The following is a 14,988-nucleotide window of genomic DNA, read 5'->3' as shown; positions in this document are numbered from 1 at the left end:
CAAACCTTCTTCCTCCTCCTCACTGCTCCCTCATCCACCTTCTCACTCCCCTCTGTACTTCTTCCTTCTCCTCCCTCCTCTTCCTCCTCCTCCCCCTCATCCTCACTCCTCCCTCCCCACCTCTTCACTGCACTCCTCGCCTCCTTCCCTCCTCCTGCTCCTCCTCCTCTTCACCCCTCCATCCCCTCCTCCTCCTGTCCATCCTTGATGACGTTCCTGAACAGAGTGATCAGCGGCCGCTGGCTGCGCTCATCTCCACCCTTCATGAAGCCGCCGTAGCGTTTGCTGGCCAGTAGGGGGCTCCAGCGAAGCTGAACCCTCCTTCCCTCTCTGTTCTTGCTGAGCTGCTCCTCCTCCTGCTGCTGCTCCTGCTGCTGCTGCTCCTCCTGCTGCTGGGTCACATCAGCTTCTCGCCTCCTCGTCTGTCCAGCCGTCCCGTCCTCCTCCCACTCCCCGTCTACCTCCCTGGGGAAGATTCCAATTGGATGTCGCTTCCTGCCCACCGGCTTCCCCCAGCGGAAGTGCTCCAGGGAGTAGGAGGGCATCCTGGCCCCCGCAGAGGGGGAGATGGAGGGGGGTAGGGGAAGGAGGAGAAGGGGAGGGGACGTGGAGAGGAGGTGAGTCGGGGTGGATTTGGCTGAGTGGAAAAAGGAGAAACATTCCTGCAGAGCAGAACAAGTGCCATGGTGAGGGGGCGGGGCTTAGTGACAGGTGGCCCCGCCCAGTCATCAATACATCAAATCAAGAAACTGAACATCCCAAATGAAGGAATCAGACTGATTTGTGTTTATTATCCAAATGAATCACCATCAAGCGGCACTCAGAGTCGACCTCCGCACACCTGGAAGGCTGCAGGCACTGACCGGTGGCGCCCGTGACCACGCCCACCCCCATCAGGGCCACCAGTAGCAAAATGGGAGACATCCCCGGGCGACCAGACACTGCACAGCAGGACAAGACACGACACCAACACTGCGTTCACATCTGACTCGGAAAAAATGTATCTGATCTGGTTAAAGTTTCAATTTAGAAAATAGAATGAATAAAACAATAGAAAAATAAGAAAGTTGGGATAGTGTATGAAAAGGTAAAATATTAATACTCACCTAGTTCTGATTCTCTGGCAATCTGTGTTGTTGTTGTTTGGAGGATGTTCTGCTTCTGAGAGCGTCTCCAACCAGCCGCCGCTTTATAGGCTGTCAGTCAAGGACACACACAAACACACACACAAACACACACACGCATGCCTGGATGACAGCGTCACTGCCTAAAAAGCTCCACATCATATTACAAGTATGATAAAACAACATAATGCTGTAAAACAAAATACATTTCAATCAAATTAATTGTTTTTCCTAATTTCTCCTAATTGGGTTACTGCATGTTTTCATACGTCAAGTTCATATCATATAAAGATGAATTACAGTCACAAGACTTAGAACTAGCATAGTGCAGAAGGCTTTATGGTAGCTGTTGTGTATATGTGTATACATGTACTGTATATCCACACATACATATATGCATGGAATGAACCTCAATTTAAATAATTTAAACAATAGCACATATTAAATCTCTATTTTAAAGAGTGTTCAAAAATCAAACTCACAAGTTCCTTGTGATAATATTTATTTTTCACTCGTACATGCACACACACGCACATGTGCGCGCCTGCACACACATACACACACGCACACATACACACACACAATGTAAGTAATACGCGCACCACCAAACCCCCACGATTTTTCCACTACATACAAATAAAAAACATATTGACTGGTTTTGCCTCCAGAAAAAAAAACTATGCTAAAAGCAGTGCCAGCCCTTCAGACAGCGCCTCAGTGTGGGGAGGTGGTGGTGGCGGCGCTGTTGGCTCCGCCCCCTCGCTCCAGCTCGCAGATGAAGCGGCGGTCCATGCTGCAGGGGGCATCGTACCAGCTGCGGATGGCCACCCGAGATAGAACCCGAGTCTTGACGATGTAACCGCAGTCCTCGTCAATGTGGTTGTTGGGCTCGCCCACTTCCCAGAACCTGGGGAGAGGCGGGGGATGGGCAAAGATACATAGCAGAATGGCAGAATGACACCAAAAAAAACACAGAAGAAGAAGCAGAGGAGGGGAGGGGGAAATGATATATGAAGTGTTTAGAAAGAGTTTCCAGAATGAGGAAGAGAAATGGGAAGTTCGACTGCAAAATGTGATGAGCTGGTTCAGAGTCAGAGAAAAAACCAACTAGACCAGCAGTTTGTGGCTACGCAGCAGCACTTCTAGCAGCCACTGGGGGCACGTGGGGTCGTTACGCTAGCGGATCAGAGTGCAAGTTGAGAAGAGAAGAAGAAGTTTCAGAAACTGCAACAAAACAAATTGAATGTTGAAATATTTTGATGTGTGAAATGATGTGTTTCGTCTTCAGGTCGGGCCACATTTTCAAAGCTTGTGCAGCCACCAAGTGGATGCATTGTAAAGTGATATGTTTCAAAGCACCCAACAACAACAACAATACAACTGCCCTAATTTTGATTAACAGGAAAAACAGGTTGCGTCAACAACTTTTTTTTTTTAGATTTTGCCTCTGAATCTTTTTTTCTTAGCCTCAGATTTGGGAAAGACGCAGCAGAACAGCAGTGGATCTGTTCACTGGGCGAACAGAAATTAAGTTTGAATTCTAACTGTTAGAGGCCAATAGAGGCCCTCGTTCACCTTGTGAGGGAGGAACTTCACCGCCAAGGCACCAATTCATTTCACCACCAGGGGGCGCTGCATTGGTGGCCAACAAGAGCTTTTTTTTTCAGTGTGAATCTTAATTTAATTCAAAGGCATAAAGGCAAAAGATTATTGCTTGTTGTAGCTGTTTGACCTTTGGCCCCTTTGGCCCTCAATGCTTCAACTTGTTCCTCTAAGTGTTATAATTATTGGAGCAGGAAGCTGCTGCTGCTGCAGGTTGGGATGCGCAGATGAAACTGGAGCATCAGCGGTCCCGTGGTGACAGAGCAGCTCCAGGATGTGGCTCCGGAGCAGAAGACAAAGCAGGAGGTAAAAGAGTTGGTGGAAAAGGAGGAGGAGGTAAAGAAGATGGAGGAGGAGGAGGAAGAGGAGAAGGCAAAGAAGGTGGATGATCAGGAGGATCAGGAGAAGGAGGAGAAGGTGGAGGTTGAGGAGGAGAAGTAGAAGAAGGAGAAGGGGGAAGAGGGGGAGCAGGTGGTCCTACCCTCCGACCAGTGGAGTCCCGTCCACCCAGGTCCACTGGTCCTCGGTGTCCTGGTCAGTGATGCCGAACCAGAAGGCGTTCCAGTGGCCTCGGGGCAGGAGGTTCCACACGAAGCTCTGGCAGGAGGAGCAGCAGGAGGTCAGGGGAGGACTTCCTGCTTCCGCCCAGCGGTGGCGCTGCTGAGTCCTACCTGCTCCTCGGCCGTGGTGATGATGGCCAGGTGGCCTCCTTTGCTGCTGCAGTCGTCCTTGCTGCCGCTCCAGCTCTTCGACGTCTTCGACACCATGTAGCAGCTGCTGTTGAAGGTGTGCCAGCCGTCGGGGCAGGGCAGCAGCGTCGGCGGTGGCCCAGAACTCTGCTGTCCAATGACTTCTGGACCTTGAGGAGAACCAGAGAGCAGAGGAGCAGAGGTGTGTGGTTTTTTAAAAATATTATTTGTCATCATTGATTTCATTTAGCCCTGCCCACCTTTAGTGGCGCTCAGCCTGGACAGAAGCTCCGCCTTTTCCTGCTGCAGCTGCTGCTTCTCCTGCTGCAGCTGCTGCTTGTCCTGCTGCAGCTGCTGCTTCTCTTGCTGCAGCTGCTGCTTCTCCTGCTGCAGCTGCTGCTTCTCCTGCTGCAGCTGCTGCTTGTCCTGCTGCAGCTGCTGTTTCTCCTGCTGCGACTGCTGCTTCTCCTGCTGCAGCTGCTGCTTCTCTTGCTGCAGCTGCTGCTTCTCTTGCTGCAGCTGCTGTTTCTCCTGCTGCGACTGCTGCTTGTCCTGCTGCAGCTGCTGCTTCTCCTGCTTGTCCTGCTGCAGCTGCTGCTTCTCCTGCTGCAGCTGCTGCTTCTCCTGCTGCAGCTTCTTGATGGAGGCCACCAGAGTCGACACGTTCTGGCCCTGCGTCTGTAGTGCCGAGGAGGAGGAAGAGGACTCTTCAGCGCCCCCTTGAGGCTGGTTCTTCTCTGTTGTGGTGTTGAACGCCAGGACATTTCATCCAGAACATGAAAAAAAAATAATTAAAAACTGGTTGTTAATTTACAAGGTTCATAAAATTTCCGACTTATCTTTTCGTGGAATATCAATTATTTCCACCAGAAGGCACTTTCTCCTTCAAAATTAAACAACATCAGATTAGGATTCTTTCCACTTATCTTGTTGACTGTCAAAACCAAAAAAAAAACATAGATGCCCATTTCCTCCACATGACTCTACTACGACCACTCCCCCTCCCCTCTCGCAGCCCATTGCCTGTGAGAGGCGAGCCAATGAGAAGCCTGAAAAAGCATAATCAGCAACTTCTTGTTTTTGATTTGTTTCAACACGGTGAAGATGACCGACGTGTGCAGAAACAGAGCATAAAAGTCACAGATGACCTATTGGCTAACAATGTCCACCATGTGAGTGTTGCAACCGCACAGATATAGATACACAAACTCGACTAAACTGAATTCTGGTGCTTCAATCACGTCCATAGTTACTAATATTTCCTGTTTGACCTCAGATTTGAGCAGTTTTCTCAGAAATAATTCTCACAACTAATATATTTATTATTTATTATATATTATATATATCATATAATGGGCTAAATAGCAAATATGTCATAATTAGTGTGTGTGTGCATGCGTGCATGTGCGTCCTCACGGTGCTGAGCCGTGACGATGATGACGGCGACCAGCAGGGCGGCGCTCAGCGCGACCAGGCAGAAGGTGGCGAGGCAGTACGGCTGGGCGACAGCCAGTGGGCGAACTGGTCGGAATCCGGGACGAACTGGGAGGAAACATGATGCTGGTTTTTAAATCTGTTTTTTATTGTTCAAAACTTGGGAAACTTTAACTACAGTTGATTGACTAAAATTATTACTTTAGACCCAAATTATTAGTTTAGCAGAATCAACACCTCATTGAGAATCAACACCTTTTTGTTGAAAAATCAACACCTTGCTAATAGTAGGTGCTCCTGCCTTAGCCCCACCCACACCTCCTGGTGGTTAAATACCTGGGGCTCTCCACTGAAGAAGCCTTTCGGATGAGAGGCGAGATCACAAGAACAAGTCCAGTTGCCCTAACGTAACCCTTCTACCCTTCTGATCTCGATGACTGTGAATCTTCACAGACTTTGCTGGTGTCCATTTAATTTTGAACTCTAACCGGCAAGAAACATAAATCGGCGCTTAAAGGTATTTTTTAAAAATGCCTTCTTCCTTCTGTCCCTCACAGAAGTTCAATGAGGCGCCCGAAGTGGCTGAAACGTTGCCGGTAGTTTCTCACCTCCGACCGCCGGCTCGATGGTGAAGGTGCCGTCCTCGTCCAGGAGGTGGCTGTACATCCCCTCACCAGCAGGGGGCCTCCCGGGACTCGACATCCTGCTGCACCGGAGAGTAAGACCCCGGGGAGCCGCCTGGTTTTATAAACAGACCCCGGCAGGCGGAGAAAAATGTGACTTCTGGTCCGTTCTTTCAAAATAAAAGCCAGCGTAGCGTCACGCCAGGTGGAAAACGTATGAAAACACCGAGACACACCGAGAGGTAGTGGGGAAGGACACAATCAACACAGTTGCGGTCACCTGTTATAATGCTGACATGTATTTATTTATTTATTTTTGTTTATTTATTTATTCATTTATTCACAGTCATGAATCCATATGAAAACACATTGCAGACCTGGCAGTGCGATGCTGTGACGCCTGAGTAAACTACCGTGTAAAATACCATGTAACTACCAAACTACTACTTTTGCTAGCAATAGTAGAGAAACCACAACAAAATCAAACACAATCACCAACATGTTAATGACTCATTTTAATGGAGCTCTGGACCTCCTTCCTCTTCCTCCTTGTCCTCTTCCTGCTGCGCCCCCTCCACCTCCTCCACCACCCCCAAACCTTCTTCCTCCTCCTCAATGCTCCCTCATCCACCTCCTCACTCCCCTCTGTACTTCGTACTTCTTCCTTCTCCTCCCTCCTCTTCCTCCTCCTCCTCGTACCCCTCCTCCTCCCTCCCCACCTCTTCACTGCACTGCTCGCCTCCTTCCCTCCTCCGCCTCTTCACCCCTCCCTCCCCTCCTCCTCCTGTCCATCCTTGTTGATGACGTTCCTGAACAGAGTGATCAGCGGCCGCTGGCTGCGCTCATCTCCACCCTTCATGAAGCCGCCGTAGCGTTTGCTGGCCAGTAGGGGGCTCCAGCGAAGCTGAACCCTCCTTCCCTCTCTGTTCTTGCTGAGCTGCTCCTCCTCCTGCTGCTGCTCCTGCTGCTGCTCCTCCTGCTGCTGGGTCACATCACCTTCTCGCCTCCTCGTCTGTCCAGCCGTCCCGTCCTCCTCCCACTCCCCGTCTACCTCCCTGGGGAAGATTCCAATTGGATGTCGCTTCCTGCCCGCTGGCTTCCCCCAGCGGAAGTGCTCCAGGGAGTAGGAGGGCATCCTGGCCCCCGCAGAGGGGGAGATGGAGGGGGGTAGGGGAAGGAGGAGAAGGGGAGGGGACGTGGAGAGGAGGTGAGTCGGGGTGGATTTGGCTGAGTGGAAAAAGGGGAAACATTCCTGCAGAGCAGAACAAGTGCCATGGTGAGGGGGCGGGGCTTAGTGACAAGTGGCCCCGCCCAGTCATCAATACATCAAATCAAGAAACTGAACATCCCAAATGAAGGAATCAGACTGATTTGTGTTTATTATCCAAATGAATCACCATCAAGCGGCACTCAGAGTCGACCTCCGCACACCTGGAAGGCTGCAGGCACTGACCAGTGGCGCCCGTGACCACGCCCACCCCCATCAGGGCCACCAGTAGCAAAATGGGAGACATCCCCGGGCAACCAGACACTGCACAGCAGGACAAGACACGACACCAACACTGCGTTCACATCTCTGACTCGGAAAAAATGTATCTGATCTGGTTAAAGTTTCAATTTAGAAAATAGAATGAATAAAACAATAGAAAAATAAGAAAGTTGGGATAGTGTATGAAAAGGTAAAATATTAATACTCACCTAGTTCTGATTCTCTGGCAATCTGTGTTGTTGTTGTTTGGAGGATGTTCTGCTTCTGAGAGCGTCTCCAACCAGCCGCCGCTTTATAGGCTGTCAGTCAAGGACACACACAAACAAACACACACACACACACACACACACACATGCCTGGATGACAGCGTCACTACCTAAAAAGCTCCACATCATATTACAAGTATGATAAAACAACATAATGCTGTAAAACAAAATACATTTCAATCAAATCAATTGTTTTTCCTATTTTTCTCAGGATTTCACCTTCAACATTTAAACAAAGATCCTTTTCATTCTTTTCATTCGTCTGTGCTGCTGCTGTTGCTGTTGTTGTTGTTGTTGTTGTTGTTGTTGTTGTTGTTGTTGTTGTTGTTGTTGTTGTTGTTGTTGCTGCTGCTGCTGCTGCTGCTGCTGCTGCTGCTGCTGCTGCTGCTGCAACTAGCCACCAGAGGCCTCAGTGACAGTGACGGTTTCAAAGTTCAGTACCTTCAGAAACATAAAAGTTTCTTCGGAAAGCCAGAGGAAAACCATCGTAACAAAAATAATGATGCTAAATGATATTTTCCATCCATTCAGCATGTGTTTGCTTCATCAACACTTGAAAACTTTGGTGTGTTACACTGACAGTATAACCTGTCTGGGCTAGTGATGCTAACAATGCTAAAAACACAAGCTTCTCCCTTACTTTGCCATCAGCTGGGATTTTACAATGCTATCAACATCATTAGTTCACTGCAACACAACAGTCAACAGCATCTGAGGAACCTGACACCTGGTGGTGGTATGTGCTGTCGGTCGACGGTTGCATGATTTCTTTGTCTTCAGAAGTTTGAAGATTTTTAGTTTTTTTCCTGGATTCTGGACGCAATCAGAGAGTTTCACCGTGTCGCTCTGGCAGAACACACTGATGGCCGGCAGGTAAAAATAAACCCATTAGACGACTCAGTTGGCCTTGAACCTCCATTCCATCGATTACATGTACAGTCTGCTGCTGCACCGTCCATCCGTCCATCCGTCCAGAACATTTTGGAAATGTTCAGTGACATCAGTCGGTAAAAGTCAAGATTTCTAGAGGTTTGAGTGGACGTGACCTGCTGCCGAACCCCGAGTCCCTTTATCCAACCCTCCCTGACCTCTGCTGGCCCTGCCCGCACATCCGACACCCCCCAAAAATTTTTTTTTATCTCTGTCTATGTTCAGTCATCATCAATGTGGCTCCTTTCACATTGTAACTGTAACTTTAATCCCATTGTGAGTAATCTATTAACTCCCGGGCCAACAGATCCCAATCCTCTGATGGGATTATCAGGATAGGATGTCATCAACACAAAAACACACACACACTGACACACACAGTCTGCTGGCCATCCTCTCGTGGAGGTGCAGTGCGTCATCAGGTAGCTCCTGCTGGAAGTAACGTTGGTAGTTCAGGGTTTTGGATTTGGTTAGTTCAGTCCCAAACTCACAAAGCTCTTTGACTGATCGTGATCGCTGACAAAGATCTTCTCTTTTTTCATTCATACCACTGCAGTGGTATTGGAACTATTTGGTCTCTGTGTCTCGCGCCATCTGGACGGTCCTGGATCTGAGTGGAACCGCGGAGGTCCTGAGATTTGAACTGAGATGTTGGACCAAGATGCAATCTGGTAACCTTGATCCAGGGACGGGTCGGAGGTCACAGTGACAGGGGCACTTCCTTCTGAGTGCACGGGATGAAGTGGAGATGTGTTTTTATGGTGGAGTGGGTCCTGCTGATGGGCTGGTCGGGCCTGCAGTGTCCCACGGTGGCCACTGACGAAAGGCCCGACGTGGGGCACAATGAAGACGTTCACCCCAACACTCTGTTGGAATCTACTAGGGATGTATTGGATTTCGGAGACTCCGACCTGGAGGAGGGGAGGAACTGGGACCCTGACTGGCCTCCTCCTCCTCGCTCTTCCCTCCAGGAGAACCGCCCTCGCCTGCCACCTGATGCCTTACCCATCATCCCTGACAGCGTCCCAGCCATCGACAACAACAACAAGACTACCGACAGCCAGAACACGCGTTGTGGCGAGTACAGTAGCCGCCTGACCGCCAACCGCCAGTGCCACCTGGTGGCCACGCTTCCCCCCGTGTTGGTGGGAACCTCCCAGAAGCGCTGCCCAGATATGTTCCGGTGCACCGATGACATCTCGCACTGGCTCCAGGAGAACCAGGAGAGGAAGGAGCAGCTGGAGGAGCTGACTGAGACTATGTCGGAGCTGCAGGAGGAGCTGAGGAACCACCGGCACCGGGTCAAGGCCCTGGACACGCAGGTCCGCCAACATTGACCCCAGACCATGGTCACTGTACACAGTAAAGTAGCTCCAGAGTGCCCCCCACCAGTAGGTTTTAGTTATTACGACACTGGATTTTCTTAAAAGAGTAATTCAGAGACCATACGACGGTCAGACAGAGTGACTTTGCTAATTCTGGACCAGCGATTGTGTGTCTCTGGTTCCTGTTGAACAGACCAAATAGCAGCCAGGCTGGTATTACACACTCTCTCTCTCTCTCTCTCTCTCTCTCTCCCTCTCTCTCTCTCCCTCTCTCTCTCTCCCTCCCTCCCTTTGTTCCTGTCTGTCTCTCTTTATCTCTCTTGTCTTCACACCTGCTAAGACCTCCTTGACCCTTAATGCTAACAGGATTAGCCGCAGGCAGTTGCGAGTCCTGTCCGGTGTGTCTGGACTGAACTTTTTTTTTTTCAGATGCTCACCAGACACACAGTCATCCTCCACGCCACTCTCACGTCTTCTTCTCCCCAACCCTTCCCCCTCCCCTCCTCCTCCTCCAGAACGAAAGAAGCGCTAGCCTGAATGCCACAACATTGGACCGGCGGCTGCACTTCCTGGAAGCACGTCATGCAGAGGCCGACGCCCTCCTCCACGTGCACGCCTCGCTGCTGTTTGAGCTGCAGGTGCAGCTCCGTAACCTGTCGGCCACAGTGCAGCAACAGCAGCAGCAGCAGCAGCAGCAGCGTCCCGGCGGTTGTGGTGTCATCAAGAGGCCGTCTCTGCTCGGCATGCGGGATTTCCTGCCGCCAGGTTGGCCTTCAGCCACTGGGGGGCATTTGAGAGGATGGGAGGGGTGAACATAACTGTTGTCTGATTGATGAAACTCTCTCTCTCTCTATCTCTCTATCTCCCTCAGGTGGGCAGTACCTGTCTCTCTGCCAGACTGACTGTGCGTCCCTCTATCACAGTGGCGTTCGGCGTTCCGGCGTTTACAACATGGTGCTGCTGCCCGGAGAAAGGCTGCCCGTCTACTGCGACATGGAGACAGATGGTGAGACACGTCAGTCGGCGCCCACCCATTCAGAACCATTAACCACCGTGACCCCCGTCACAGAAGGCCATTCAGAGTTCTCCCTCACCAGTGAAGCCGCCAGTTGGCAGCAACTCCAGAAGGTCCGGAGTCTAACTCAACCTGTCCAAATCCAAAGCCACGCCCCCAGGATCTAATATGGCGGCCCATTCATTTCAATGGAGTTGTTAGTTAGTACAGTTACATGGCTAGCTAGCGCATATGCTGAAAAAAGTCCACCACTTCCGAAATCGCTTCCTGGTTTCTTCCACATCATTCTGAGCCCATAGGGCATGTAGCAGTAGTGTCACTTCCCACCATGCCTCTGTAAGGCACGTGATGCATCAGCCAAGCAGAACGAGCCGGGACACAGCAGTATGGACATCATGTGACGTCATGCTGGGAACATAAAAACTCTTTTGTGGAGATTTTGTAGCCCTTATTACAAGTAAAACAAAAATATTAAAAGTCCAGGACTTCAGTAAGATCCGTTGAAAGATCTATTATGAACCATGATTCCAGGTCACATGGTCGTCCTGTTAGCCACGGACATTTTTTTTTAATTGCGGTCTCATGGAGTAAAAATGCTTTTTGGCGCCGTATGGGATTTTTGGTTGCAGAACCTCGAGTGACCACTAGAGAGGGAAATCGCTACACCGCCAGATTGGAAGTCTGGTATCCACCTCGTTATAATACATCCATGGGTCACATTGACACTGTTGTCGCTCTTAATGATCTAGCAGCAGCTTCCTGGTTCTGGCTTTTGAAGCCCCGCTAACCAATCAGCTGGAAAACATCTCCAGAGCGGAATGAGGTTCTCAAGATCGCATCCGTGTTTCTCCTCTAGGCGGCGCCTGGACAGTGTTCCAGCAGCGCCGCGACGGCTCGGTGAGCTTCAATCGCGGATGGTCGGACTACCGCGATGGCTTCGGCGATCCGCGGGGGGAACACTGGCTGGGGAACCAGGCGATCCACCTGCTGTCTAACCACGGCCACTACAGCCTCCGCATCGAGCTGCAGGACTGGAGCCGTGAGCGCAGACACGCCTCCTACCACTCCTTCAGGTACGGGAGGGGGTAGAGGGCCTTTCTGATTGGAGGATAAAGACAGCTGACTAATCGTATAGTTCCAACCGTCCAATCATGGGTCACCTTTATTCCCGAAATTAATTCCACTGGCAGTTGGCACAAAGAGTTCTTCTTCTTCACATTGAATGATTCATTAATAAATGTATTGATTTATTTATTTAGTCACATTTATTTTTCTTTTGCTTATTAATTTATATACTATTAATTTATTTATATTATTATTATTATTATTATTATCATCATCATTATTATTATTAGAATACATTTATTGTGTATGTAAAAAAAAAAAAAAAAAAGAAGCATAAATAGTAATAAAGTGCGGTTGTAAAAATCTAATCTTCTTCTCCTCCTCCTCCTCATCGTTCCTGCTGCAGAGTGGAGAGCGAGGAGAACCGCTACCGTCTCCATGTGTCTGGTTTCAGTGGGACGGTGGAGGACTCGTTCGGCTGGTACCATAACCGGCGGGCCTTCAGCACGCCGGACACAGGCAACATCTGCGCCGAGATCAGCCACGCCGGCTGGTGGTTCCACCAGTGCTTCAGCGCCAACCTCAACGGCGTCTACTACAAGGTGGGAGTAACCTGACTGCCTTCTGCCTCCAGGGGGAGCAGCGACCCACTTTGACGTGGCATGACCTTGACCTCTTCTTCCACCAGGGGGGGCGCTACTCGCTGAAAGCCCAGAACCTGCTCGGGCCCGACGGCATCGTCTGGTTCTCCTGGAAGAACTCGGACTTCTACTCGCTGAAGGCCGTCACCATGATGATCCGGCCGCGCAATTTCCGACCGCGCCTGTCACCGTAGCGACCGAGTGACTCCTGAGTCCTGACTCATGACTCACAGCCCCTTTTGATCACTAGCCAGCAAGAACTCACAACACTTATTGTTACACTGCTAAGATTTTTTTGTTTTCCTTTGCGTGGCAGAGGTTCGCTGTGGAGACTCAACAGTGCTCCTTTTATCTGAGGGCTCCCTCTACAGGACATCACGGAAGCAGCTGGTGTTTAAAAGATCCATTTTCTTCAATCTTTCCCTTTTTCCTGCTTGTCTTACCAAGAGACACTTCCAGAAAAGTCCACCCTTCGCTTCTCCTGAGAAGTCACAACATACAGTTCAGGAAAGCAGCCCTCTGTGAAGTCACCGAGGGTGGCACTGCTACCTCCCCCAGGGTTAGGAAGCAAACCCTTTTAGAGGATTGGCTGCCGACTATCTGGTGACCTTGGAATAAAATGAGATGCTGAATTATTATTTTTTTGGTTCTTGTTGGTTTGTTGTCAGTAACTGATTGACTATTTTGCTGCCCTCTACTGGCCGAGTGAGGTTTACGGTTTCTCCACCACTTCCTGTGTGGGCTCTCAGAATTCACAAAACTATGTTCTGGATGATAAAAGTCTATTATTGTTCAAAGTTGGTTGACTTGAATGGCAGTCAAATGTAGACATAGTGTTGGACACAAAAACGCACATCATTTCCATTGTACACATATTTAATAGATCATCAGTTATTCAGTGATTCATCCACAGGACTCTGTCATCTTCTCCCAGTGCTGCTGCTATTGGGAACGCTGTAATGGTGCCAGACACCCTCTGGTGGTGTGTGTATGTGTCTCTGTGTGTTTATGCGCTGGGGAAGGAGTTTGTATTTATATTTTACACGGGGCGTTCCCTGGCGCGGGTGACAAACTGCCACCACATAGGGGGCAGGTCGCCCTCCTTTCGGGCCGGAGGCAGCGCCTCCGTCTTGGGCCCCTCGGCCGGGGTCTCGGCCTGGAGCTGGGCCACCTGGAGGAGGCACAGAAGAGGAGGGCGGAGCTTAGAACCAAAACACCAAAACATTTGCTTCCCCGTGACCCCGAGCAGCTCGGCTGACAGAACTCACCTCCTTGTCCCAGCTCTGCATCCTGAGCATCTTCCACTGCTCCCTCTTGGCAAAGTAGTCTGGGTACATTGCCTTCTCAGAGGGGTGCCAGCTGTCCAGCGCCCACTCAGGGACCTGCAGCAACAGGGCAAAGTTCACACGTTTTACGGGATTTGAGGAGAAATGTCTCGACCAAGCTGTTTAAAGCCGAAATACGCACCAACGCTAAAGAAAATATATGTTGGTTTGCTCTTGCGGAAAGCTCACCTTGTAGCAGTCGTATCTCTCGTACGAGGTCCCTCCAGGGGAGTCAGGGAAGATGTAGGGCTGAGTATGCTGGTTGGCCCAAAACTCCTCCTCACCTGCCTTCAGCATCATGGTGGCCTTCACCATGTTCTTCTCGTTCTTGTTGTCATCGAAGCGAGCCCGCATCAAGCAGGCGTAGAACCGGTATTTATCTCTGGAAGAGCAGAAAAAGAATAAATAAAAGCAATAACTGAATATCTGAAGAGCATGGTTCCCAAAAGGTTAACAATGTTTAGTCAGCTGAAAGAATCTGCTAATCATCAATGAAATTCTTAGATATTGATGTCCAAGATGTTAAGAGATTTTCATTTAAAGTTAAAAAAAAAAAAAAACAACAACAAAAAAAAAACCAAACAAATAAAAACAACAAACAGACATGTAGATATCTGATTTAGGGCTTCATTGACGGAGTAACATTACGATTAGATTTGATAATATTTTAACGCCGATCTTATCGTGATAATAAACAAAAATCTAAAATAAGTACATCGGCAGGTGTTGCATGAAGTCAACACTAGGTGGCCTCTCCTAAAAACAGCCGTGAATCTCCCGTCAGAATTCGCCCACTATATTGTTTAAAATCAATACCTGCTGCTGTTGTTACGCACTCCTGACGGATTGCCACTGCTCAACTGAAGAGTCATGCACGATATCACCATTTAACATGACATGAAACACACTTAACGAATGAGTGACCTAACTAGCGGTTAGCTTAGCCGCTAGCGTTGCAGATGAAAGTGGCGTTCCGCCTGCAGTTTTAGCGAACCTGGCAGCAGAGTTCGGCCGCGGTCGGTTCGTCCTACCTGTAGATGCACCACGACTCCAGGTGCCTCAGCGACTTCTTGTACAACCGCAACACTTTCTGCTGGTGAGTGAGGTAGGCCGAGGCCATTTTCACCGTCCCCGCTGTCACCTTCTCTTTACACTTAAAGCCGCGGCGAGCGGAGGATTCTGGGATTTTGTGGCGATTTGAGGCTGTGTACCGTAAATTGTAAGCAAAGTGCGCAAACAACTTTTTTTCCCCTCACACTTTTGTCCTGTTATTATATTGACTTGGCAACCGTTGTCAACAGGGTTTCCGCTACTTAGTCACTTATTACAATAGAAATGTACTTAGAATATTTTGCAACAAAAATAAGTAAATACGTGCAACTAGCAGATAGTGGTGGTCGTTAGGTGTCCCTCCGCAATAGTTTTTACGGTAATGTAGCACAATGACACCGGTCAGACAT

The 14,988-nt window shown here is 49.5% G+C and overlaps 5 protein-coding genes across 5 annotated transcripts; 1 reads left to right on the top strand and 4 right to left on the bottom strand.

Annotated features, from left to right (window-relative positions):
- Positions 1-83: 83 nt before the first annotated feature.
- Positions 84-1,504, bottom strand: LOC142899946 (pro-opiomelanocortin A-like). Its single transcript, XM_076043907.1, has 4 exons — positions 1,107-1,504; positions 808-941; positions 402-662; positions 84-365 (listed from the first exon to the last, which is right to left on the bottom strand). The coding sequence occupies exons 2-4, from the start codon at positions 922-924 to the stop codon at positions 171-173; spliced, it is 573 nt and encodes a 190-aa protein (XP_075900022.1). The 5' UTR covers positions 925-941; positions 1,107-1,504; the 3' UTR covers positions 84-170.
- Positions 1,505-1,609: 105 nt separating this feature from the next.
- LOC142900094 (uncharacterized) lies at positions 1,610-5,609 on the bottom strand. Its single transcript, XM_076044128.1, has 6 exons — positions 5,458-5,609; positions 4,832-4,957; positions 3,676-4,152; positions 3,398-3,585; positions 3,208-3,323; positions 1,610-2,031 (listed from the first exon to the last, which is right to left on the bottom strand). The coding sequence occupies exons 1-6, from the start codon at positions 5,549-5,551 to the stop codon at positions 1,839-1,841; spliced, it is 1,194 nt and encodes a 397-aa protein (XP_075900243.1). The 5' UTR covers positions 5,552-5,609; the 3' UTR covers positions 1,610-1,838.
- A 623-nt stretch (positions 5,610-6,232) lies between these two features.
- On the bottom strand, positions 6,233-6,986 carry LOC142899945 (pro-opiomelanocortin A-like). Its single transcript, XM_076043906.1, has 3 exons — positions 6,870-6,986; positions 6,431-6,724; positions 6,233-6,376 (listed from the first exon to the last, which is right to left on the bottom strand). The coding sequence occupies exons 1-3, from the start codon at positions 6,984-6,986 to the stop codon at positions 6,233-6,235; spliced, it is 555 nt and encodes a 184-aa protein (XP_075900021.1).
- Positions 6,987-8,696: 1,710 nt separating this feature from the next.
- On the top strand, positions 8,697-12,841 carry LOC142900074 (angiopoietin-4-like). The gene is made up of 6 exons (XM_076044098.1): positions 8,697-9,479; positions 9,998-10,247; positions 10,354-10,488; positions 11,354-11,570; positions 11,969-12,164; positions 12,251-12,841. Exons 1-6 carry the CDS (start codon positions 8,895-8,897, stop codon positions 12,395-12,397), a joined length of 1,530 nt encoding a protein of 509 aa, XP_075900213.1. The 5' UTR covers positions 8,697-8,894; the 3' UTR covers positions 12,398-12,841.
- A 220-nt stretch (positions 12,842-13,061) lies between these two features.
- On the bottom strand, positions 13,062-14,718 carry ndufb9 (NADH:ubiquinone oxidoreductase subunit B9). Its single transcript, XM_076044100.1, has 4 exons — positions 14,560-14,718; positions 13,718-13,910; positions 13,472-13,585; positions 13,062-13,374 (listed from the first exon to the last, which is right to left on the bottom strand). The coding sequence occupies exons 1-4, from the start codon at positions 14,646-14,648 to the stop codon at positions 13,243-13,245; spliced, it is 528 nt and encodes a 175-aa protein (XP_075900215.1). The 5' UTR covers positions 14,649-14,718; the 3' UTR covers positions 13,062-13,242.
- Positions 14,719-14,988: the final 270 nt, after the last annotated feature.

Source organism: Nelusetta ayraudi, unplaced genomic scaffold (genome assembly GCF_046127955.1).
Source record: "Nelusetta ayraudi isolate G7.1 ecotype Tasmania unplaced genomic scaffold, CSIRO-AGI_Nayr_v1 ptg000079l, whole genome shotgun sequence".
NCBI lineage: Eukaryota > Metazoa > Chordata > Actinopteri > Tetraodontiformes > Monacanthidae > Nelusetta > Nelusetta ayraudi.
The sequence above is the reverse complement of the archived record's forward strand: the minus strand, read 5'-3'. Positions and strand labels throughout refer to the sequence as shown.

Coding starts and splice junctions, on each gene's coding strand:
- LOC142899945 (XM_076043906.1), bottom strand. CDS start 6,986: ATGTCTCCCATTTTGCTACTGGTGGCCCTGATGGGGGTGGGCGTGGTC. Junction 6,725..6,869: donor ACTCTGAGTGCCGCTTGATG/GTGATTCATTTG, acceptor TCTGCTCTGCAG/GAATGTTTCCCCTTTTTCCA. Junction 6,377..6,430: donor AGGAGGAGCAGCAGCAGGAG/CAGCAGCAGGAG, acceptor AGGAGGGTTCAG/CTTCGCTGGAGCCCCCTACT.
- LOC142900074 (XM_076044098.1), top strand. CDS start 8,895: ATGAAGTGGAGATGTGTTTTTATGGTGGAGTGGGTCCTGCTGATGGGC. Junction 11,571..11,968: donor GCCTCCTACCACTCCTTCAG/GTACGGGAGGGG, acceptor TTCCTGCTGCAG/AGTGGAGAGCGAGGAGAACC. Junction 12,165..12,250: donor TCAACGGCGTCTACTACAAG/GTGGGAGTAACC, acceptor TTCTTCCACCAG/GGGGGGCGCTACTCGCTGAA.
- LOC142899946 (XM_076043907.1), bottom strand. CDS start 924: ATGTCTCCCATTTTGCTACTGGTGGCCCTGATGGGGGTGGGCGTGGTC. Junction 663..807: donor ACTCTGAGTGCCGCTTGATG/GTGATTCATTTG, acceptor TCTGCTCTGCAG/GAATGTTTCTCCTTTTTCCA. Junction 366..401: donor CGAGGAGGCGAGAAGCTGAT/GTGACCCAGCAG, acceptor CAGCAGCAGGAG/CAGCAGCAGGAGGAGGAGCA.
- LOC142900094 (XM_076044128.1), bottom strand. CDS start 5,551: ATGTCGAGTCCCGGGAGGCCCCCTGCTGGTGAGGGGATGTACAGCCAC. Junction 4,153..4,831: donor CATCGTCACGGCTCAGCACC/GTGAGGACGCAC, acceptor ACACCACAACAG/AGAAGAACCAGCCTCAAGGG. Junction 3,586..3,675: donor CAGGCTGAGCGCCACTAAAG/GTGGGCAGGGCT, acceptor GTTCTCCTCAAG/GTCCAGAAGTCATTGGACAG.
- ndufb9 (XM_076044100.1), bottom strand. CDS start 14,648: ATGGCCTCGGCCTACCTCACTCACCAGCAGAAAGTGTTGCGGTTGTAC. Junction 13,911..14,559: donor GAGTCGTGGTGCATCTACAG/GTAGGACGAACC, acceptor CTGCTCTTCCAG/AGATAAATACCGGTTCTACG. Junction 13,375..13,471: donor TGCAGAGCTGGGACAAGGAG/GTGAGTTCTGTC, acceptor TGCCTCCTCCAG/GTGGCCCAGCTCCAGGCCGA.